Here is a 25,296-nt window from a genome sequence, read left to right on the forward strand (position 1 = left end):
CTATAATTTATTAATATGCAGCAAAACTTGTTGCCAAAGCCATATTTTATATGAATAATATTGAGGCTATAATTACTGCTATAATGCAATAATGCACATCTACCTATCTACCAATCATCCAGTTACCTATCTGTTTCAATTTCTCTCCATTCAATTTCTCTGTTCCTTTATTTCTCATTGCTCCAGGGCGTCTTGTGACTCCCAAACCACACCCATGGAGAACAAAACAGGAGTGACTGAGTTCATCCTGCTGGGACTCGCCAGTGCCCCCGGACTGCAGGTCCCCTTATTCATCGTGTTTACTCTCATCTACCTCTTCAGCGTGGTTGGAAACCTGGGGATGGTTGTTTTGATTCTCATGGACTCTCGTCTTCACATTCCCATGTACTTTTTCCTTAGTAATCTGTCTTTAGTGGACTTTTGTTATTCTATAGCTGTCACTCCCAAGGTCATGGCTGAGCTGCTTATGGGAGACCAGGTCACCTTCTACAATGCGTGTGCTGCTCAGATGTTCTTTTTCGTAGCCCTGGCCACCGTGGAAAATTTCCTCTTGCCCTCAATGGCTTATGATCACTACGCAGCCGTGTGCAAACCCCTGCTCTACACGACCTCCATGACAACCCGTGTGCGTGCTGGGCTGGCTGCAGGCCCCCACATCTACAGCTTCCTGAGTGCCTCTGTTCACAGCAGGGACACATTCAGTCTCTCTTTCTGTAGGTCCAATCTACTCCATCACTTTTTCTGTGATGTTCCAGCAGTCGTGGCTCTCTCTTGCTCTGATAGACATGTTAGTGAGCTAGTTCTCGTCTTTGTGGCAAGCTTCAATATCTTTTTTGCCCTCTTGGTTATCTTGATTTCCTACCTGTTCATATTTGTCACCATCCTGAAGATGCACTCAGCTGAGGGATATCAGAAGGCTTTATCCACCTGTGCTTCTCACCTCACCACAGTCTCCATCTTCTATGGGACCGCCATCTTTATGTACTCCCAGCCCAGCTCCAGTCATTCCATGGACACACACAAAATCGCATCTGTGTTCTATACGATGGTCATCCCCATGCTGAACCCCCTGGTCTATAGTTTAAGAAACAAGGAGGTTAAAAGTGCTTTCAAGAAGGCAGTGGAAAAAGCAAACTTGTATCTGGGCTTCACCTTTTAAAGCTGTAATATTCCAAATAACCTAGTTTCATTCCTCTCCTGTTTTAACCATGAAATTATCACATTTTAGGGCCCACACCACTCTTAAATTACTGAGATACTGTTACCATGTCTCCTTCAAAAGTCCATCATCAAGAAAAGATAAAATGTCCAACTAAGTAATATCTGAATGAGGATGTCCACAGGGGTCTTTGAGTATTTGGTGCCCTGCTTGTAATAAACTTTATGAATTATATTTGATTCATTCATATGCTCTTATTTTCTCTACCACATAACAACACAAGCATATCAGTAAAACACTGGACACACAAAACCATGAATAAACGCAAGAAGCTCAGAAGACTTTGGTAAATTTCCTTAGATAAGAAAATGTGGTTAGAATGGTCTTTTTTCCCCAAGAACTTGTGGGTTTTTTTTTCTCCTGGTTGTGTTTTAGAAGCTGATTGAGAATTGACAGATATTAGTGAAATTAAATTGTGCTGTAGACACTTCATGGTCTTTCTTGCCACAGTGTCCTTCCACTTCTTTCAAGCAGCATCCAGATTGTCTTTGGGGAATCTCTTTATGTTAGTTGGTATAAATACTACTATTTTTGCTGTTATACAAGCAAAGTCCAAAATTACAGTGGCTTAACCGCAGAGATTTTTCTTGCTCATCTATTGTTCAGTTAGTTGTTCTACAGAAGCTCAGTAGAACAGTAATCCAAGTTCTTTCTGTTTTGTGGCTCACGTGATCTTTGCTCCTATTCTGTAAATCTAAAACATATCCTAAAAGCATTTATTATTTACAGTAACTAGCACATGGAAGCAACCTAGATGTCCATTGACAGATAAATGGATAAGGAAGTTGTGGCACATATACACACTGGAATGTTGCTAAGCTATAAAAAGGAGCACATTTGAGTCAGTTCTAATGAGATGGATGAACCTAGAGCCTATTATATGGAGTGAAGTGAGTCGGAAAGACAAGCACTGTATATTAACACATACGTAAGGAATCTAGAAAGTTGGTACCGATGATCCTGCGTGCAGAGCAGCGGAGGAGACACAGACACAGAGAGCGGACTTTGGGGCACAGTGGGGGGAGGAGAGGGTGGGGCGGTTTGAGAGGACAGCACTGGCACACACAATGTCACGTGTGAAACAGACAGCCAGTGGGACGCTGCTGCTGGTCTGTTACAGCCTAGAGGGCTGGGAGGGGGAGGAGTGGGAGAGAAGTACAAGAGGGAGGGGGCACGTGTACACCCACGCCATTTCACAGTGCTGTACGAAGAAACATCACAATATTATACTCACCCTACGATTAAAAATAAAATATTAAAAGTTTAAAAAGTAGCTTTTAAATGGCCCCAGTAGAAGACACATCACTATCATCACAAACTTAGAGCCAGAAGAGACTATATTAGGATTACAACATCCGTCCACACTGCTGTCCATCTCAGTACATCCAAACTCAGTCTTGCAAATACTGGGAGTACGGAAGCCTCCAAGTATGTAGACTCAGAGAAAGGAATATCAGTGCAAGTTCCTATGCGCATCTTTATTACAGAATTGAGCTCCCCAAGGATCAAAGTAAAACACATAAATATTATTCTACTCGGATACTTAATATAGGTTATGTTTACTATTGATAAGTACGATTATGTTTACATTATCTATGGAGGCTTAGAGTCACTGGAATGAACTGCATTACCATAACCAACTCAGATATTAAGCATTAAAATAGTTTGATACGTTTTGTCTTTTCAGTTCAGTTCAGTTCAGTTCAGTCACTCAGTCGTCTCTGACTCTTTGTGACCCCATGGACTGCAGCACGCCAGGCCTCCCTGTCCATCACCAACTTTCAGAGTTTACTCAAACTCATGTCCATTGAGTCGGTGATGCCATCCAACCATCTCATCCTCTGTCGTCGCCTTCTCCTCCTGCCCTCAATCTCTCCCAGCATCAGGGTCTTTCCAAATAAGTCAGCTCTTTGTCTTTTATGACTCACTAGATAGAATCTGTTTGATGTGTTGTCAATGAGATATCTGGAGAAGGAAATGGCAACCCACTCCAGTGTTCTTGCCTGGAGAATCCCAGGGACAGGGGAGCCTGGTGGGCTGCCATCTATGGGGTCACACAGAGTTGGACACGACTGAAGTGACTTAGCAACAATGAGATATCATTTCTAAGGAATGATGACAAAGTTTTCAGATAATCATTGTGTCTGTCAGTGGGAATCAAAAGCACTGAGTGACAATGTAGAAAATATTTCAGTCAAACAAAACACCAGTCATGCCTCTTAAAATGCTAATTTTACATAGAAGATTTATTTTATGAATGAATTATAAATATCCTGATTCAGATATTTAATATACTCATCCTGATGGGTGAAGCTGAAATAAAAGCTTCATCCATCCATTCATTCACACATTTGTTCATTTAAAAATATTTATTTAACTCTCCTATGATCCAGAAATTGATTTAGGTACCAAGGACTAGGGGCTTCCCTGGTGACTCAGATGAGAAAGAATCTGCCTGCAATGCAAGAGACCGAGATTTGATTCCTGGGTCAGGAAGATCCCATGAAGGGAATGGCTATCAACTCCAGTATTCTTGCCTGGAAAATTCCATGGACAGAGGAGTCTGGAGGGCTACAAAGAGTTGGACATGACTGAGCAACTAATGCTTTCACTCACTTTTACCAAGGAGTTATGAACAAAACAGATGAAGCTATTTCTCATATGGAATTTATGTTTTAGTTTGAATATATACATAAGTACAAGATGGATTTAGAAAAGGCAGAGGAGCCAAAGATCAAATTGCCAACATTCGTTGGATCATAGAAAAAGCAAGAGAACTCCAGAAAAACATCTACTTCTACTTCACTGACTACGCAAAAGCCTTTGACTGTGCTCAGTTTAGTTCAGTTGGTCAGTCGTGTCCGACTCTTTGCGACCCCAGGAACCACAGCACACCAGGCCTCCCTGTCCACCACCAACTCCGGGAGTTTACCCAAACTCATTTCCATTTTGACTGTGTGGATCACAACAAACTGTGGAACATTCTAAAACAGATGGGAATACCAGACCACCTTACCTGTCTCCTGAGAAATCTGTATGCAGGTCAAGAAGCGACAGTTAGAAGCGGACATGGAGCAATGGACTCATTCCAAATTGGGAAAGGAGTCCGTCAAGGCTGTATACTGTCACCCTGCTTATGTAACTTCTATGCAGAGGACATCATGCGAAACGCTGGGCTGGATGGAGCACAGGTTGGAATCAAGATTGTCGAGAGAAATATCAGTAACCTCAGATGTGCAGATGACACCACCCTTATGGCAGAAAGTGCAGAGGGACTAAAGAGCCTCTCGATGAAAGTGAAAGAGGAGAGTGAAAAAGCTGGCTTGAAACTCAGCATTCAAAACACTAAGATCATGGCATCTGGTCCCATCACTCCATGGCAAATAGATGGGGAAAAGGGAAATAGCATGTTATACAGTAGGGCCTTGCTGTTTATCCATTTCATATGTGATAGTTTTCATCTGTTCATCCCAAACTCCCGATCCAGCTCTCCTTTGTCTCCCTTCCCCTTGGCAACCACCAGTCTGTTCTTTGTGTCTTGCAAGACACTTTGTTTTGTAGATAAGTTCATTTGTATCATATTTTAGATTCCACACGTAAGTGATATCACAGGTGTTTGTCATTCTGACTTACTTTATCTGATATGATAATCTCTAGGTCCCTCCCTGTTGGTACAAATACCATTCTTGTTTTTATAGCTGAGTAGTATTCCATCGTATAAATGTACCACATATTCTTTATCCACTCATCTGTCAGTGGAAATCGAGGTTATTTCCATATCTTAGCTATTGCAAATAGTGCTGACATGAACATAAGGGTGCATGTATGTTTTTGAATTATAGTTTTGTCCTGATATATTCTCAGGAGTGGAATTATTGGATCATATGGTACCCCAATCGATCATTTAAGTCTTTTCTTTTTCAAAAACTAGCCATATGTGATTTATTTATTTAACAAATTTCCTGCTCCAGTCTGTATGTGCATACATGGGACAAAGAAACACAGTTCTAACCCTAGGCTTGTGTATGTTCCTGTTTTTGCATGTCCATTTGCATCAACATGATAATAATAGGTTTCCACTAGGAATCTAACATCATACGATGGGGGCATATCTCCTCAGGAAGATAAGCGCAGTGTGGGCCTTAACATGTGAGTCACTGAGCAAAGGATACCTTAGAGATGATGAAAGGATACCTTAGAGATGACGCTAACTTTTCTGGATCCTACATCATTAAAGAGCTAATCCTAGAGACAATTTTGATTTCTCAACAACCTTCTTGAATGCACTTTCGACCTCCCTGTTCCTCAGGTTATAGACCACAGGGTTTAGCATAGGTATGACCATAGCATATAACACAGAGGCCATTTTATCTGTATCCATGGCATGACTGGAGGAGGGCTGTAAGTACATGAATATGACTGTCCCATAAAAAATGGAGATAGCAGTGAGGTGAGAAGCACAGGTAGACAAAGCCTTCTGATGTCCCTCAGCTGAGTGCATCATCAGAATGGTGATAAATATGAGCAGGTAGGAAATAAAGATAATCATGAGAGTAAAACCCACATGGAAGGTATTAATATAAACAAGAATCAACTCACTGATGTGCTTATCAGAGCAAGAAAGAAAAACGACTTCTGGAATATCACAGAAGAAGCGATGGACCACACTGGACCTGTAGAAAGACAGACTGAAGTTATCTCCAACGTTTACAGAGGCATTCGGAACACCACATGCGTAAGAGCCTATGACAAGGCAAGCACACCTATTTTTTGTCATGGTGGTGGCATAATGCAGAGGTTTGCACACTGCTGCATATCGGTCATAAGCATCGATGCCAAGAGGTAACTTTCCCCAGTGCCAAAGACCATAAAAAAGAACAGCTGAGCGGCACATGCATTGTAAGAAATGACCTTATTTCCTGTAAGGAATCCTGCTGTCATATTGGGTGTGACTGTTGAGGAGTAACCAAAGTCCACCAGAGAGAGGTTACTCAGGAAAAAGTACATAGGAGTATGAAGGTGAGGGTCCAGCAGAATCAGCATGATCATCCCCAGATTTCCAGCTAGAGTGATAAGGTAAGTGAGGGTAAACATCATGAGGAGTGGGACCTGTAGTCCTGGGCATCAGCAAGTCCTAGAAGGATGAACGCAGTCACTTCTGTTTTGTTGTCCATGGTGTCTTTTAGGAATCGCAGGATGCCCTGCAACAATGAGAAGTAGAGGAGCAGAGGAATGGAAAGGACAGGGCACAGTGGGACTGGATGCATAAATGCGCTGTGAACTATTTCAATTACAGCATAATTTGTTCCACAGCTCTAAAGCATACACATAAGAAAATTAGCGAAAAAAAAAGTAAAAATTGAAGGGTTTCATGGATCAGTCACCCCATTTACTAATTTTGTATATGAGAAACTGAGGTAAAGAAAGGGTTATGACGACCTTGTCTAAGGTCATCATACTATTCATACTTTGGCTACCAGATGCAAAGAACTGACTCCTTTGAAAAGACCCTGAGGCTGGGAAAGATTGAAGGCGGGAGGAGAAGGGGACGACAGAGGATGAGATGGCTGGATGGCATCACTGACTCGATGGACATGAGTTTGAGTAAACTCCGGGAGTTGGTGATGGACAGGGAGGCCTGGCATGCTGTAGTCCACGGGGTCGCAAAGAGTCAGACACAACTGAGTGACTGAACTGAACTGAACTGAAGGTCATCACATATCTGGAATGACTCCATCTTCCAAATCATATCTACTGAGAATAGAAACAGCTTACCCTTCTACAGTGCTCACTTTCAGGAATATACATATATACATATATATATATGTCACAGCTGGTCCCCATTGTCTGTAGCAGTTAGGTTCTATAAAATAACAGTGAGCAGCGAATTCATGAATGCTTCTTTGCTCCCAGCAAAAATAGTTTCCTGCAAGACTCTGGCCACATTTTCATCAGTCATTCAATCCAAAATATTTTTTATGTATGTTTCTCTTTAAAGAGATCTTATTTAATATATATGTGGATTCATTAACATTGATCTCACAGCCAACAGCATTATATGTCATATACTTATTTTCTCCTTAAGACACATCACAGTCTTCTTTTAGCAGTACACTCAGGAAAATTTAATTTTCTTAATTAAAAAATCACACAACAGGAAGCATAAAAATGTGAAAACTGACACTGCAAAGCCTGCATGAAAGCACTTGTACAGTATCCGTGGCGTGGAAGCACCTAGGTGTCCATCAAGAGATGGATGGGTAAAGAAATTATAGTCCCAACCCCTGGGCCACCAGGAAATTCTCTGGGAGATACTTTGTTGCTACTTGCCTGTTTGAGGATTATTCAAAGTGGCAAACAAAATCAAAATCACGAGGTACCACCTCACACTGGTCAGAGTGGCTATCATTAAAAAGTCTACAAATAACAAATGCTAGAGAAGATGTTGAAAAAACAGAACCTTCTTACACTGTTGCTGGGAACGTACATTGGTGCAGCCACTATGGAGAAAAGCATGGTGGTGCCTTAAAAAGCTAAAAATAGAGTTGCCATGTGATCCAGAAATCCCACTCCTGGCATATATCAGGGCAAAAGTATAGTTCAAAAAGACACATGCACCCCGTGTTCATGGGCTTCCCTGGCAGCTCAGATGGTGAAGAGTCTGTCTGCAATGCAGGAGATCTGGGTTCGGTCCCTGGCTTGGGGAGATCCCCTGGAGAAGGGGAAGAGAACTGGCTACCCACTCCAGTGTTCCGACCTGGAGAGGTCCATGGACCGAGGAGCCTGGCAGGTTGCAGCCCATGGGGTCACAAAGGGTCGGACATGACTGAGTGCCTTTCACTACATTCATAGCAGTACCATTGACAATAGCCCAGACACGGAAACAGCCTACATGTCTACTGACAGCTGAGTGGACAAAGATGTGAGACACAAGCACACACACACACACACGAGATACACACACACACACACACACACAAAAGAGAACAGTACTCAGCCACAAAAAGAATGAAATAATGCCATTTGCAACTAAATGGATGGAACTAGAGACCATCATATGATGTGAAGTAAAACAGAGAAAGACATATCGTATGGTATCATCTACATGTGGAATCTAAATATGACAGAAACGAATCTATCCATGGAACAGAGACAGACGCACTGACACAGACTTGCAGTTGCCTAGGGGGACAGGGGCGGGGAAGGGCTGGATTGGGAGCTCGGGACTAGCAGATGCAAGCTATTATACACAGAATGAATAAACAACATGGTCCTCCTGTGTAGCACAGGGAGCTATATTCAGTCCTGTAATAAACCACAATGGAAAATAATATGAAAAAGAATGTATAACTGAATCACTCTGCTGTATACCAGAAACTAACACAACTTCAATAACAAAAATAAAGTGGCAAACAAACAAAAAAAAAGAAATTGTAGTACATATATAAAATGGACTATTTTATATATATTTATATTTGTATTCTTGAGAGTCTCTTGGACTGCAAGGAAATCAAACTAGCAGCCCTAAAGGAAATCAACTCTGAATACTCACTGGAAGAACTGATGCTGAAGCTGAAGCTCCAGTACTTTGGCCACCTGATGCGAAGAGCCAGTTCATTGGAAAAGACCCTGAGGCTTGGAAAAATTGAAGGGAAAAGGAAAAGAAGGCAGCAAAGGATCAGATGGTTGGATAGCACCACCGATTCAATGACAATGGACTTGGGCAAACTCCGGGAAATGGTGAGGGCCGGGGGGCCGGGCATGTTGCGGTCCATGGGGTTGCAGAGTCAGACACAACTTAGTGACTGAAAAGCAACAGCACATGTACATGAAATCTAGAAAAATGGTACAGATGAGCTGTACCGTTACTGGGCAGGAATGGAGTCACAGACACGGAGAACAGACTTGTGGACACCGGGGAAAGGAGAGGGTGAGATGAGCTGAGAGAGGAGCACTGAAGCAGAGACATTGCCGTGTGTAAGAGAGACAGCCAGGGGAGGTGCTGTATAACACAAGGAGTTCAACCCCACCTAAAGGGGTGGGGTGAGGTTGGCGGTGGGAGGGAGGGAGGCTCAAGAAGGAGGGGACATATGTATATACTTATGGCTGATAGACTTCCCTGGTGGCTCAGACGGTAAAAGCATCTGCCTACAATGCAGGAGACCTGGGTTCGATCCCTGGGTCGGGAAGATCCCTTGGAGAAGGAAATGGCAACCCACTCCACTACTCTTGCCTGGAAAATCCCATGGACGGAGGAGCCTGGTAGGCTACAGTCCATGGGGTCACAAAGAGTCGCATACAACTGAGCGACTTCACTACACTATGACTAATTCGTGCTGTCGTACAGAAGAAACCAATGCAACATTGTAAAGCAATTACCCTTTAATTAAATATCAAAAAAGAGAACGATATGGAAATGGAAATAAGAAGGTAGAACAATTGCCTTGTTCAACCTCTGCTGGAAATGTGAATGTCAAGCAACTCAGATTTTTTACCACTCTGCACATGTCCCTAAATGATCACAAAAGCTCTGCAAATATTTATTTTAGGATTAAAATAAATTTTAACTATAAGAAAATCTGTAAATAGGAAATCTGTGAATCTGAAGATTGACTGTATGTACATATATTCATTTCATCCTCTCAACAATGCTATGAGGTTCATAGTCATTAGTCATTACCATCACTGATTTTATGGGATAACTTAGGCTCCAAAAGATTGCTTAATTTGATTTACATGAGTAGTAACTGGCAGAGCCAAGCTTTATGCTTGGATAGACTAGTTCCTAGTTCTCATGATATTAACTGAAATTTGAACTGAAGTGAACTAATTCAACTTACGTCTTTCACCGAGTCCACTGGGCCACACTCAATATTAGTTACTAGGAATACTGAAAGGACTACTGTACTGTCTCTGGATTTGGGACTTACAGTGGAGTAACAGAGACATATGCACATGCAGCACAGTGACTGCAACAGCAAATATATCCAACCAGAAACAACAGCACAGAAGGAAAATAGTGCCCTGAGTGTAAGAACTCAAGATCTGGGACGAGCTGAATAGCATTCTGAACGTACCCTACCATTTACTATCGGGAGACACTGTACTAACTTAAGTTTTCTGAGCCTCACATTTCTCATGATTAAAAACAAAGATGTACTGTGAATGGGGCCATAGTTAAAGTTAATAAAATAATGCCTGAGAAGCAATAAGCATAAGCCTGATGAGTGCTAGCTCTAATAATATATCAGGATGAAAGCATGGTTTCTACCTTGGTTTGGAAAAAGTAGGATGCAATAGTCAAGTCTTCAGGTTGTGGATTATTTTTGAAGTGTGATAGCCTCTCTTCTTAACTAGTCTTTCCTCATACAGGTGACACAGTGGTTAAGAATCTACTTGCGAATGCAGGAGGCTCAAGAGACATGGGTTCAATCCCTGGGTCGGGAAGATTCCCTGGAGTAGGAAATGGACTGTAGCCCACCAGGCTCCTCTTTCCTGCCTGGAAAATTCCATGGACAGAGGAGCCTGGTGGGCTACAGTGCATGAAATCTCAAAAAGCTGGACACGACTGAGCTATTGAGCACGCACACACACGGTATCCACTCAGATCTTCTGACCCCTCCATCCGGCCTCACTGTGTCTTCCCTGCCTGTCATTGGCTGTAGTGGCCATTTGCTCAAGTTATTCTTTAAGATCCATATTTTACCTTGGGTTGAAAGAGTCTTCTTCTGCTTCAACTTACTCCCATGGCCATCACCTATAATCTGCATCACAAAAATCTAGGGTTGAAATTGTATTTGATTAGCTTTCAGATCTGCTTTTGAGGTGATCTTCACGTTCTAAATTTTTTCATTTGGACCTGAAGCTTATGTCACAGCTTCCCTTTATTAGTAACCACTCTTCTTTACCATCTTCCCCTTCACAATTTTCATGCCCAGAGCATAAAGACAATTGTATTTGTTCACCCTAAACTAATATAAATAACTTTTTAGCATATTCTTTGTTCTATAATCTCTAGTAAGAGCTTTTTATATATGCAACTGTGTATATATTTCATTTTATCCTCATGACTTAAATTAGGTAGCATAATATTTACACAATGCTTATGATATTTATTAAGGTAATTTATGAGTTGACAGGAATAACTTATAAGTTACATTATCCTACAGTGTTATAAGGTATGGATTATTATTATCCACATTTTGGTGTTATGGAAACTGAGGATTTGAGAGGCTACATTACTTCAAAAAATTCCACACCTAATAAGAAATAAATTCAAGAGTCACACCCAGGTGAGAGAGATTTTAAAGCTTATGCCCTTAGCCACCACTCTTTTGACTTTTCGGGATGTGCTAGGGGCTTCCCAGGTGGCTCAGTGGTAAAGAATCTGCCTCCAATGCAGGAGACACGAATTCACTCCCTGGGTTGGGAAGATCTCCTGGAGACAGAAATGGCAATGCATTCCAATATTCTTGCCTGAGAAACCCCGTGAAGAGAGGAACCCTGTGGGGGTTCCATGGACCCCTGTCCACGGGGTCACGAAAGAGTTGGACACGACTGAGCATCTAACAACAACACGGTGTGCTGGTAATAATGTGAGTGACATTAAGGGGGAAAGGAGGCTGAAATAAAGGCTTCATAATTCATGGAGATCCTCTGCTGGTCCAAAGAAGTGTCATTTCACCCCGTTCTATTTAACTTCTATAACAAGCCTAGAGTTAGTAAACAGAATGAAGCTACCACATCAGAGCACAGTCTGTTTCACGTGCTCTGTTCTGTTTTTGTTGCTGTCTGTTTGCTCTTATCCTCTAAGGAACACTGCCTGTGTGGCGTTTCCTGAGTATCACAAACTCCCCACTGATGTAGATTTTGATATTTCATAACCAGTTCCTCCTCACAGTTTGAGGAAAATACTGAAAACATCCAATATTCTGTGACAATATCACATAGTAGACCCAGCCTCCTTACTGTTTTTGCATGGATTTCACTTCTCACTAAAACTATATAGGAAAACATAGAAGCTTACCCTGCTCCTTGACAAAACGGGAAAGGCAACCAGCAGAAACTCAGCCAGGGTGGAATGTATAAGTCTATCAGAAAAGCTCTCTCGGGTACTGGCAAAAAGATTTTAAGGTCTCTGAAGAGTGAATAAGTGGAAGAAAAATCATTTACATGGAACTAGGAAACCTGGGTTCAAGCCCTATATCTTGAATGTATTATTTATGATACCTTGGAAGAGTCATTTACCTCTTTCAAGTTCTGTTTTCTTATTTATGAAACAAAATAATAAACTTACCTGTCCCACACATCTCACAGAAATCTGTCTGTGAGTAGCAAATGAAAAATGACGTACAAAACACTTGGGCAAAGGGGTTATCATTTTAGCCTCAATAAGTATAATCCTGATTTTGGAGTGTTTTCTTTGACTGTGGCTGCAGGTTCTAAGCAAATCCTGTTTGGAGGAAAACTGACATGTGTGCTAGAAACTATTACCATTCAGGTGAATAAGAAAAGGAACAACGGGGCTATGTGCACAGACTGGCCCTCTATTGTGATGTTTAAAGTAGTAACTTTGGAGATTCCGAAGGCTACTGAACGGGAACCTAGAGAAGTCATAGGGACACAGAACAGTCAGGGGAATAGGCCCCTTATGAGAACATCCACAGCTCTTCATCTCGCTTGTTTAGTAGAAAAGCAATTAAACGGTCTGTGGGGAGTGTGAGCGCCTGTTGAGTAAGTGCACCGATTCATTTGCACTACTTGGCCTTAGAAAAATCATTGTCTGGCTGAGGATGCATAATTTACATAAAGTTATAGCCACACTTTTTAATGTATAGCTCTAACAGCTTGTGCAAAAGGGTGTGGCCATACAGCCACCACCCCATGATGATACAGTACAGTTCTATCAACTCACCTAATCTCCCATGCCAGCCACCACCCCATCATGATACAGAACAGTTCTGTCAACTCACCTAATTTCCCATGCCAGCCACCACCCCATCATGATACAGAACAGTTCTGTCAACTCATCTAATCTCCCATGCCAGCCACCACCCCATCATGATACAGAACAGTTCTATCAACTCACCTAATCTCCCATGCCAGCCACCACCCCATCATGATACAGAACAGTTCTGTCAACTCACCTAATCTCCCATGCTTCTTGATGCTTGACCCTTCTACCGCCTAGCAACCACGAACCTGTTTGCAGCCCTGACAGTTCTGACTTTGTAAGAACGTCATTAAAAAATGAATCAAACCATAGGCTGGCTTTTGAGGGTGGCTTCTTTCTCTTAGCATAATGAATTTGCAATTTATGGATTTGTGTAGTTCTTCTGCAGTCGGTTCCTGTTGATTGCTGAGAGGTAATCTGTGTACTCAGCACAGAGTGTTTATCCATTCCACAGCTGAAAAAAAATTGGGTTGTTTCCAGTTTTTAGCTATTACAAATAAAGTGTCGATAAACATTCACATACAGCCTTTTATGTGAGCATATGCTTATATTTCACTTGGATGGATTCTTCGGAATGAGATTTCTGGGTTATATGATATAGTCAACCTGTCTTCCAAGACGGTATACTATTCTGCTTTCCTGCCAGCAATGTATGAGAGTTCTGATTGCTCCATATCTTTGGCAGTATTTGATATTTACAAGGTTTTTAAATTAGTTACTCCAGTAGGTTTCTAGTGTATCTCTCTCTCTTTTTTTTAGTTTGCATTTCTCTGATGACTGATTATGTTGAACATCTTTTTGTGTGCTTATTTGCCATCCCTATTATCCTTTTTTGTGAAGTGTCTGTTAAAATCTTTTGCTCATTTTACTGTGCTTGTTTTATTATGATAGCAATGTGAGAATACTTTATGTATTCCAAAATGCAAGTCCTTTACTGATAAGGACTCATATGTGATTTGTAAACACTTTCCCCTGGTTTGTAACATACCTTTTAGAGTTTTTAACAAATATTCCAACTATATCAGTGGAAAATACATACTATACTTTCTATTTAAAATTGCCTTTGCAAAAATTGTCAAATGGCCACTAACTGTATCAATATTGCTGTATTTCTCAAATCTCTGTCGAGCTCCAGTAACGTTTACTCGAATGCAGCTATCCTTTGTCCAATATTGCACTACTCGACTATTGTAGTTTAAGGGTGGATCTGGAAAGGAGGACTGTGAGTGCTTCGACTTTGCTGCTCTTTGAAATTATCTTGGTTATTCTAATTTATTTGGTTTTCCATATAAATATTCCAATGTGCTTCCCAAATTTTACAAAAATTCTTTCTTCGATTTGGGAACACAGATATCTTAAAATTATTTAGTCTTCCAATCCATGAATGTACTGAATTTCTCCATTTATCATATCTGATTTATATTTTTGTTGTTGTTTAATCACTAAGTCATGTCTAACTCTTTTGCAACCCTAGGGACTGTAGCCCACCAGTTTCCTCTGTCCATGGGATTCTCCAGGCAAGAATTCTGGAGTGGGTTGCCATTTCCTTTTCCAGGGGATCTTCCTGACTGAGGGATCGAACCTGCATCTCCTGCATAGGCAGGCAGGTTCTTTACCACTGAGCCACCAGGGAAGCCTCAAAATTTTATAGTTTTCAACACATCTTACACATATCTTGCAAGGTTTATACCTAAGGACTTTATGTCATTGGTACTGTTGCAAATGGTACTGCTTTAAAATTACAATTTGTATATCATATGTGAAACAGATTGCCAGTCCAGGTTCGATGCATGAGACAGGGTGCTCGGGGCCGGTGCACTGGGATAACCCTGAGGGATGGGATGGGGAGGGAGGTGGGAGGGGGGTTCAGGAAGGGGAATACATGCACACCCATGGCTGATTCGTGTCAATGTATGGCCAAAACCACTACAATATTGTAAAGTAATCAGCCTCCAATTAAAATAAGTAAATTAAAAATAAAATACAGGAAAAAACAAACAAAAAAATAAATAAAATACAATTTCCAATCATTTATTGACATTATATAGAATTATGATGGATTTTTGAATATTGACCTATCTTCTTGATAACTTACTAAACTCATTAGTTCTATAGTTTTGTTATTTTCTTTGTGATTTTATAAGCAGAAAGTCATATATTCTCTGAATTGTGGGAATTTTATTTATTCCTTTCCAACCAATGTGTTCTTTTTTTCTTGCTTTGCTGTATTAATGTCTATCATGATGGATAGAAGTGGTAAGAGGAGATATCCTTGCCTATTTCTAATCTTGGGGAAAAAGCATTCAGTCTTTCATCATAAAGTGTGAAGCCAGCTATGCTTCATAGCTGTTTTTTTTATCATGTTTATGAAGTTTCCCACTACTCATACCTTTTGGAGAGTTTTCATTGTCAATAAACGATGAGTTTTGTCTAAGGCTTTTTCTGCATCTATTGAGATGACTGTATGGTTTAGTCTAGTGCTACCATATGATTTCATTCATATGTGGAATATAGAACAAACAAACATGTAACATGGAGAGATCTAGAGGTTGTCAGACTAACGAAGTCAAACAAAGACAAATATCATATGATATTGCTTTTACGTGGAATCTAAGAGGGGTCATATAAACGAACTTATCTACAAAACAGAAATAGTTACAATGAAAAAAATAAATTATGGTTACCAGGGTTAAGGAGGAAGAGGGATAAATTGGAAGATTGGAACTGACATATACATACTACTATATTTAGATAACTAGATAACTAATAAGTACCTACTGTATAGCACAGGAAACTCTGCTCAGTACTCTGTCATGGCTTATATTGGAAAAGAATCTGAAACAAAGTGCACATATGTATAAATGATTGACTTTGCTGTACACCTGAAACTAACACATTGTAAATCAACTATCAGTTCCGTTCAGTTCAGTTGCTCAGTCGTGTCCAACTCTTTGCGACCCCATGAATCGCAGCACGCCAGGCCTCCCTGTCCATCACCAACTCCCGGAGTTCACTCAGACTCATGTCCAATGAGTCAGTGATGCCATCCAGCCATCTCATCCTCTGTCGTCCCCTTCTCCTCTTGCCCCCAATCCCTCCCAGCATCAGAGTCTTTTCCAATGAGTCAACTCTTCGCATCAGGTGGCCAAAGTACTGGAGTTTCAGCTTTAGCATCATTCCTTCCAAAGAAATCCCAGGGCTCATCTCCTTCAGAATGGACTGGTTGGATCTCCTTGCAGTCCAAGGGACTCTCATGAGTCTTCTCCAACACCACAGTTCAAAAGCATCAATTCTTCGGTGCTCAGCCTTCTTCACAGTCCAACTCTCACATCCATACATGATCACAGGAAAAACCATAGCCTTGATTAGACAGACCTTCGTTGGCAAAGTAATGTCTCTGCTTTTGAATATGCTATCTAGGTTGGTCATAACTTTCCTTCCAAGGAGTAAGCGTCTTTTAATTTCATGGCTGCAGTCACTATCTGTAGTGATTTTGGAGCCCAGAAAAATAAAGTCTGACACTGTTTCCACTGTTTCCCCATCTATTTTCCATGAAGTAATGGGACCAGATGCCATGATCTTCATTTTCTGAATGTTGAGCTTTCACTTTCATCAAGAGGCTTTTGAGTTCCTCTTTACTTTCTGCCATAAGGGTGGTATCATCTGCATATCTCTGGTTATTGATATTTCTCCCAGCAATCTTGATTCCACTTGTGCTTCTTCCAGTCCAGTGTTTCTTATGATGTACTCTGCATTAAATTTAATAAGCAGGGTGACAATATACAGCCTTGACGAACTCCTTTTCCTATTTGGAACCAGTCTGTTGTTCCATGTCCAGTTCTAACTGCTGCTTCCTGACCTGCATACAGGTGTCTCAAGAGGCAGGTCAGGTAGTCTGGTATTCCCATCTCTTTCAGAATTTTCCACAGTTTATTGTGATCCACACAGTCAAAGGCTTTGGCATAGTCAATAAAGCAGAAATAGATGTTTTTCTGGAACTCTCTTGATTTTTCCATGATCCAGGGGATGTTGGCAATTTGATCTCTGGTTCCTCTGCCTTTTCTAAAACCAGCTTGAACACAGGAAGTTCACGGTTCACATATTGCTGAAGCCTGGCTTGGAGAATTTTTAGTATTACTTTACAAGCATGTGAGATGAGTGCAATTGTGCGGTAGTTTGAGCATTCTTTGGCATTGCCTTTCTTTGGGATTGGAATGAAAACTGACCTTTTCCAGTCCTGTGGCCACTGCTGAGTTTTCCAAATTTGCTGGCATATTGAGTGTAGCACTTTCACAGCATCATCTTTCAGGATTTGAAATAGCTCAACTGGAATTCCATCACCTCCAGTATACATTTAAAAAAGAAGCAGACAATTAATGAACACAGCAAACCAAACAGAAACACACACACAGATACAGAGAACAGAGTAGTTGTACTAGAGAGGAAGAGGCAGTCGGGAGGACAAAACTGGTAAAGGTAATCAATATAATGAATAAATGGAAACTGAATTTTTGGTGGTGAGGCTGCTGTAGTGTCTACAGAATTAGAAATATGTACAGTAAATGTGAACCTTACATAATGTTATAAACCAATGTAACCTCAATAGAAATTAATTAAAAGAGAACAAAAAACATACAAATAAAAAATTCCACAACATCTTAATATAGGATATTATTTTGAAGTCCCACTTGCAATTAACTTGAAATCCCACTTGGTCATGACTTTTTAAGCATTTTATATATTATTAGATTTGATCACACACAATGATGAAAAGGATAGTTGTACATAAAAGAATAAATCAATGTAATATATCACATTAATAGAATGAAAGACAAGATTCCTATGATTATCTCAGCAGATGTGGAAAAAGCATTTGACAAAATTCAACAGCTTTTCATGATAAAAGCTCTCCATGAATTAGGTATGAAAGGAATGTACTAAAAAACACTATACATGACAAACCCACAGCTGTATCATACTCTGCAGTGAAGAATTGAAAGTTTTTCTCTAAGATCAGGAAATAGACAAGGTGCCCTCTCTAACCACTTCAGTATAGTGATAGAAGTCCAGCCAGACTTTTTATGTGGACCATGCAGTTGTGGATGCTCTGGACCTTAGCACTTCCATTTGATCATTTCTTATAAGTTTTCGTTCCTTTATCAAAATCATCAGCCTGATGGCTATGTTTTTCCAATTTTTCCACCAGAATCTTTAACATATTAATCATATTTATTGGTTGGCCAACATATTTGTCAGGGTTTCTTTATGATGCTGCAGAAAAACTCAAATGAACTTTTTGGCCAACCCAATATTTCGTATGGCCTCTCAGATAGTTTCAGTATCTCTGTCACATCAGCATTTGATTTGGTCAGTTGCTTTGTCACTCAGGAATGTATTGCCTCTTTGTATTTCTTGCAATTTTGTTTTGGAAGCCACGCATCGTGGATGAAGCAATAAAGCTGGTGGTAGACTTTATGCCTGAAGATAGGTCTACTTTTTGTTCTTGTTGTTGTTTGGCTAAAATATTAGTGTAGACAGCTGAGTCAATCTAGTTACAGACGAGTCAAACTGAATTTGGATCTTGTTTCTATAGTTACTGTCAATGAATCACACATGAAGAGACTTCATACAGCCTGGCCATGTTTTAGGATGGAGGCTGGTTTACAAGATGTTTCTCAATATCTGTTACCATCTCAGTTTTAAACCTTTCCTTTGCACTTGAGCCTTAGACAGGACCTCCACGATCTTGCCCCGCTCCTAGCAGTAGATCGTGTTTCCTTACTGCTCAAACTTGCTTAGCCCACTTGCAAAAAGCACAGTCCTTTCACTGTTTTGATATGGCTTTCATCTTACACAGAAATCTCCTTGATCTCAGAGGTGGGGCCCTTCTCAGTGATCCTGACTTACCCTGGGTACAGTACACCTCTAGCAGTTTTATCCCAGGACATAAATAAATAAATCAAATATATAAAGTATAAAATTCACTAAAGTGTATGAATAGCAGATTTAAGCTGGCAGAAGAAAAAAAAAAAAAACAGTGAACCTTAGGATATGTCAGTTGAGAATATACAGTCCTAGGAACAGAGATAAAAAAGAATAAAAAATAGTCTCAGAGAACAGTGGGATACTCCAAAAGAACCAACATACTCATAATGCAATTCCCAAAAGGACAGAGAGAAAGGGACAGGAAATCTTTGAAGAAATAATAGCAAAAACATGCCAAATCTGACACAAACAATGGACATATATATAAATCAAAATTGTTAACATTTTGAGACTCAAAATATTAATGCCTTTGGACAGTAACAATTCATAGCATTTATATGCAGAGAAGTTATTAATACTACTGTAATTCTTGGTGCTCAAAATTTTAAAATTAAATATTATACTTTTATTTAAGTAAATTAAACTTGCTTTTATGATCCTTTTCTTTTTCCTATATTTCTGCACATTTTCTCTATTTAAAATGTCATATAAAATTATTTTTAGGTATGACATATGAAAATTTATTTAGGAAAATAAATGCCTGTATAAAGACATGCAGTTTTATTAAAAATAGGAATAAACAAACTCAATAATTTATACTCAAAATGCTTTGGAAGCACTTTCATAAATGTTATTTAAAAAAAAATAGTAACCTATTGCTTTTTCAATGTAAAAAAGATCAACTGAAATACAATTTTCAAAAAGCCAAACATATATATCTTATTTACATTAAGTCAAATATTTATACTAAGAATGTGTTCCCAGACACCAAAATAATTGTTTTAAATTCTATTATAATAATAGACCCATCTCAGTTCAGTTCAGTTCATTTGCTCAGTCGTGTCCGACTCTTTGCGACCCCATGAATCGCAGCACGCCAGGCCTCCCTATCCATCACCAACTCCCAGAGTTCACTCAAACTCACGTCCATAGAGTGGGTGATGCCATCCAGCCATCTCATCCTCTGTCGTCCCCTTCTCCTCCTGCCCCCAATCCATCCCAGCATCAGAGTCTTTTCCAATGAGTCAACTCTTCGCATGAGGTGGCCAAAGTACTGGAGTTTCAGCTTTAGCATCATTCCTTCCAAAGAACACCCAGGACTGATCTCCTTTAGGATGGACTGGTTGGATCTCCTTGCAGTCCAGGGAACTCTCAAGAGTCTTCTCCAACACCACAGTTCAAAAACATCAATTCTTCGGTTCTCAGCTTTCTTCGCAGTTCAACTCTCACATCCATACATGATTACTGGAATAACCATAGCCTTGACTAGATGGACCTTTGTTGGCAAAGTAATGTCTCTTCTTCTGAATATACTATCTAGGTTGGCCATAACTTTTCTTCCAAGGAGTAAGCATCTTTTAATTTCATGGCTGCAATCACCATCTGCAGTGAATTTGGAGCCCCCAAAAATAAAATCTGACACAGTTTCCACTGTTTCCCCATCTATTTCCCATGAAGTGATGGGACTGGATGCCATGATCTTTGTTTTCTGAATGTTGAGCTTTAAGCCAACTTTTTCATTCTCCTCTTTCACTTTCATCAAGAGGCTTTTTAGTTCCTCTTCACTGTCTGCCATAAGCGTGGTGTCATCTGCATATCTCAGGTTATTGATATTTCTCCTGGGAATCTTGATTCCAGCTTGTGCTTCTTCCAGTCCAGCATTTCTCATGATGTACTCTGCATATAAGTCAAATAAGCAGGGTGACAATATACAGCCTTGACGTACTCCTTTTCCTATTTGGAACCAGTCTGTTGTTTCATGTCCACTTCTAACTGTTGCTTCCTGACCTGCATATAGGTTTCTCAAGAGGCAGGTCAGGTGGTCTGGTATTCCCATCTCTTTCAGAATTTTCCACAGTTTATTGTGATCCACACAGTCAAAGGCTTTGGCATAGTCAATAAAGCAGAAATAGATGTTTTTCTGGAACTCTCTTGCTTTTTCGATGATCCAGCGGATGTTGGCAATTTGATCTCTGGTTCCTCTGCCTTTTGTAAAACCAGCTTGAACATCTGGAAGTTCACGGTTCACATATTGCTGAAGCCTGGCTTGGAGAATTTTGAGCATTACTTTATGTCTTAACTAATTTCTCTTCTGTAGATGTGTGGGTTTCATGAGTTTCTCATGAGTGATGTACATGTGTGCATATGCTAATACATACATGTAAATGTATATGTTCATGTGAGAGTTGGATGAGTAGGCTTACTAGGTAGAATATTTAAAATAAAAATTCCATGTTCCTGGTAACCTATTCTTCCTTTTTATCATATTTTTGGAGATTTTAATTTGTGAAGTTAATCAACAGCTGGAGAAATTGCCGTAAGAATTTAGAAATGTGTGGGGCAGACAGGAAAATATTTTCCCTAGATAGTTGGAGGTGGATAAAGTTGCCTCCACTTTGGGAGGCAATGGCAATGGCAGTGGGAGAAGGCAATGGCACCCCACTCCAGTACTCTTGCCTGGAAAATCCCATGGACGGCGGAGCCTGGTGGGCTGCAGTCCGTGGGCTCGCTAAGAGTCAGACACGACTGAGCGACTTCCCTTTCACTTTTCATTTTCATGCATTGAAGAAGGAAATGGCAACCCACTCCAGTGTTCTTGCCTGGAGAATCCCAGGGACGGGGGAGCCTGGTGGGCTTCCGTCTATGGGGTCGCACAGAGTCGGACACGACTGAAGCAACTTAGCAGCAGCAGCAGCAGCAAAGTTGCCTTATTATAGGTTTAATGTAATTAAAATACAAATCCTATAGAAGACTTTGCCTTCCCCACAGCCGTCTTAAAGGCACTCTTGACCTCCTTGTTCCTCAGGCTGTAGACCAGTGGATTCAGCATGGGGATGACCATGGCATAGAACACGGACGCCATTTTGTCTGCGCTCATGGAGCGGCTGGAGCTGGGCTGTAAGTACATGAAGATGCCTGTCCCGTAGAAGATGGAGACAGCAGTGAGGTGGGAAGCACAGGTGGAAAAGGCCTTCTGGCGTCCTTCAGAAGAGCGCATCCTCAGGATGGTGATAAATATAAACAGGTAGGAGATGAAGATGACAAGGACAGAAAAAAGAGCGTTGAAACCCACCACAAAGAAAATAACCATCTCACTGACGTAGTTGTCTGAGCATGAGAGAGCCAGCAGAGGAGGAGCGTCACAAAAGAAGTGACTGACCACGTTGGCCCTACAGAAGGAGAGCCTGAAAACGTTCCCAGTGTGGACGGAGGCATTCAGGAAGCCACAGCAGTAGCAGCCTATGAGCAGACGTGCGCACGCTTTGGTCGTCACGGCCGTGGTGTAGTGCAGGGGTTTGCACACGGCGGCATAGCGGTCATAAGCCATTGCGGCCAAGAGGAAACTTTCTACGGTGATAAAGGCTACGAAGAAGAAGAACTGGGTGACACAAGCCTCGTAGGAAATGGTTTTGTCTCCTGTGAGGAATCCAGCCATCACTTTGGGAGTGACAGCTGAGGAGTAACCAAAGTCCACCAGCGAGAGTTGGCTGAGAAAGAAGTACATGGGCGTGTGGAGACGAGAGTCCAGCAGGATCAGCTCGGTCATCCCCAGGTTCCCAACCAGGGTGAGGAGGTAGATGAGAGAGAAAGTGATGAAGAGCAGGATCTGCACTTGCGGGTCATCGGATAACCCCACAAGGAGGAACTCAGTCACCTCTGTAGTGTTTTCCATGGAGATCAACTGGGAATTGTGTGGCTGCTCTGTAGCAATGGGAAAATATAATCAGGATGATAAATAGAGGAAAGACTCTACTGAAACCAGTCAGCGTGTTTACTCGTGCCTTATTTCAGTATTGCAATAACTTGTTCCCAGGAGTTTTTAGATTTAAAGCATGGCCATGACGACCAAATGCAATTTTGAATTATTAATAAGCCATAGAATAGTCCAGGTAAAAAGACTTGGAGATAACACATCCAATCTCCTAAGTTCATAGAAAAGTGAATTCAGATAAAAATAAAAGAAAGGATTTAAGCAATTTTATCAGATTAGTTGCTAACCAGAGCAGCTCAGACAGCCAAGTCAAAGTTTACAAAATAATCACAAATTATTTTTGTATTAAACTACAATAGTTTAATAAAATTAATGTGAAACTGAATTAACTTTACTTCAACTGACATTGTCTTTTTTGTTGCATCAGAACATCTGAATATGGTAACGAAAGACAGTTAAATAAGACATGTCCTAAAGCCACAATGAGTTATCACCTCACACCTGTCAAAACAGCTATCATCAAAAATTCTACAAATAACAAATGCTGGATAGGATTTGGGAGAAAGTGAATCTTCATACTCTGTTGGTGGGAATATATGGTGGCAGCCATTATGGACAACAGTAGAGAGGTTCCTCAAAAAACTAAAAACACAATTGCCATATGATACAACAATCCCACTTCTGAGCATATAGCTGAAGAACAAAATAATTAGAAAAGACACATGCACGCCAGTATTCAGAAGCACTATTTACAATAGTCAAGACATGGAAGCAACCCGAGTGCCCATCAACAAATGAATAGCTAAAGAAGATACGGTACATATCCATCAGTATGATGGAATATTACTCAGCCATAAAGAGGAGTGACATTCTGCCATTTGCAGCAACACAGATGGACCCAGATAATACGCTTAGTGAAAGAATACAGAGAAAGACAAATCCCATGCTGTATTTGTGAACGTGAATTTGTGTATATGAGTACAAATGACATCACTTGTATGTGGACTCTAAAAAAATAACACAAATGAACGTATACAACTAAAAAACAGCAACAACAGACTCATAGACTGAAAAAACAAAAGTGCTTACCAAAGGGGAAGCAAAGGAGAGAGGGGTATGGGTTAAGAGATATAAACTGCTACAGCTGTGGGATTAGTCCAAATGACTAATATTATTACATTACTTGAAAGACAGAGCAGATTAAAGAAGCTTAATTTGTTCAAAGTTCAACAAGTTTATACTTAGCAGACACTCAAGATATTTTTGTGTATTCCTCTTAGCCACACAATAAGCATCCATGTTCTAATAGGATCTATATATTGTTTAGATGTACAATTCCCAATTACATGAAACAGAAGAAATCTTCAAAACATCAAGCCCATCAAACTGAATAAATGAGAGACCTGTTCCTTTCTCTAAAGAGATTTTTCTGATTACCTCCATCCATGCAAATTTATGCAGACACTAGATTTCATCTAGTAGATTTAAAGGTTTATCTTATTCCTGGAACAATTCAACATGCAAGTCTAGCACCTTCATATGTGAGTGGATCTTAAATCAGAGATTCAATCAATGAAAAAAAAAAGTAAACACCCTATTGTGATGTTGTTCTTCAGTGTTTGGCCAGAATGCATAAAATTCTCCAGAGATAGGAAGAAACTGAAGGGAAAAAATGCTATTGGAATCAGTTTCCTGAAATTCTACTCTTTGATCTGCTGGTCACTCTTCTTGGATAAGAACTCTTTGAACTTCGATATCTTCATCTATAAGATGAAAATAATAGAAAGTTACACCCTCACTTAAGACTCTTGCTATGATAAGAAAATAAAGTCCAAAAGTACCTCATACTTGGTAAAGGTGACCATCACAGTCACAGTCATCATGACAGTTATTTTGGGTTGTTTTCCCTGGACATTGTTGAATGTTCTTAGCAATATCACAGTTTGGGGGAAGGTCATTGTTGCTACTAGACGATTATTAACAGATGAAAAGAAAAATAAATGGTCAAAATAACTCTGACTTTTCAATTGCACTCTGCTCTGATGACAGTTGGAGTCATGTGGAAACCAGAAGGGAGTTATGTAGTCGTGGAACTCTCAGGGGACAAACCCCCTGTGACGGCTACAAACCTTATTATCTCACCTAACCAGGGAACACGTGATTGAAGTGTCTGTGGGGATCCAGCTCTGCTTGCTGAGGGAGACCATGAGTGGATTTATACAATTTGCAGGAATTGTTTTTGCTGATGCACAAAATCATCCATGGCATGATCTCTGGGGCTGCAATTTGACATAAATACTGGGGGATGGGGTAATACTTTGTAATTAAAAAAGTGAAGTGGACTCTAGGAATTAGCTCTTCACTTTGTTGTTCAGTCGCTCAGTCATGTCCAACTCTTTGCGATCCCATGGACTGCAGCATCCCAGG

The 25,296-nt window shown here is 40.5% G+C and overlaps 2 protein-coding genes and 1 pseudogene across 2 annotated transcripts; 1 reads left to right on the forward strand and 2 right to left on the reverse strand.

The window, feature by feature from the left end:
- The first annotated feature begins 214 nt into the window (after positions 1-214).
- LOC133261519 (olfactory receptor 5B3-like) lies at positions 215-1,159 on the forward strand. The gene has a single exon (XM_061439989.1). It carries the CDS (start codon positions 215-217, stop codon positions 1,157-1,159), a length of 945 nt encoding a protein of 314 aa, XP_061295973.1.
- A 4,291-nt stretch (positions 1,160-5,450) lies between these two features.
- LOC133261520 (olfactory receptor 5B2-like) lies at positions 5,451-6,564 on the reverse strand (annotated as a pseudogene).
- Positions 6,565-21,606: 15,042 nt separating this feature from the next.
- On the reverse strand, positions 21,607-22,833 carry LOC133227117 (olfactory receptor 5B12). The gene has a single exon (XM_061381551.1). It carries the CDS (start codon positions 22,828-22,830, stop codon positions 21,886-21,888), a length of 945 nt encoding a protein of 314 aa, XP_061237535.1. The 5' UTR covers positions 22,831-22,833; the 3' UTR covers positions 21,607-21,885.
- Between the last annotated feature and the right edge of the window lie 2,463 nt (positions 22,834-25,296).

This window comes from Bos javanicus, chromosome 15, assembly GCF_032452875.1.
Source record: "Bos javanicus breed banteng chromosome 15, ARS-OSU_banteng_1.0, whole genome shotgun sequence".
NCBI lineage: Eukaryota > Metazoa > Chordata > Mammalia > Artiodactyla > Bovidae > Bos > Bos javanicus.

Bases quoted from the DNA above. Each gene is read 5' to 3' on its own strand.
- LOC133227117 (XM_061381551.1), bottom strand. From the start codon at position 22,830: ATGGAAAACACTACAGAGGTGACTGAGTTCCTCCTTGTGGGGTTATCC.
- LOC133261519 (XM_061439989.1), top strand. From the start codon at position 215: ATGGAGAACAAAACAGGAGTGACTGAGTTCATCCTGCTGGGACTCGCC.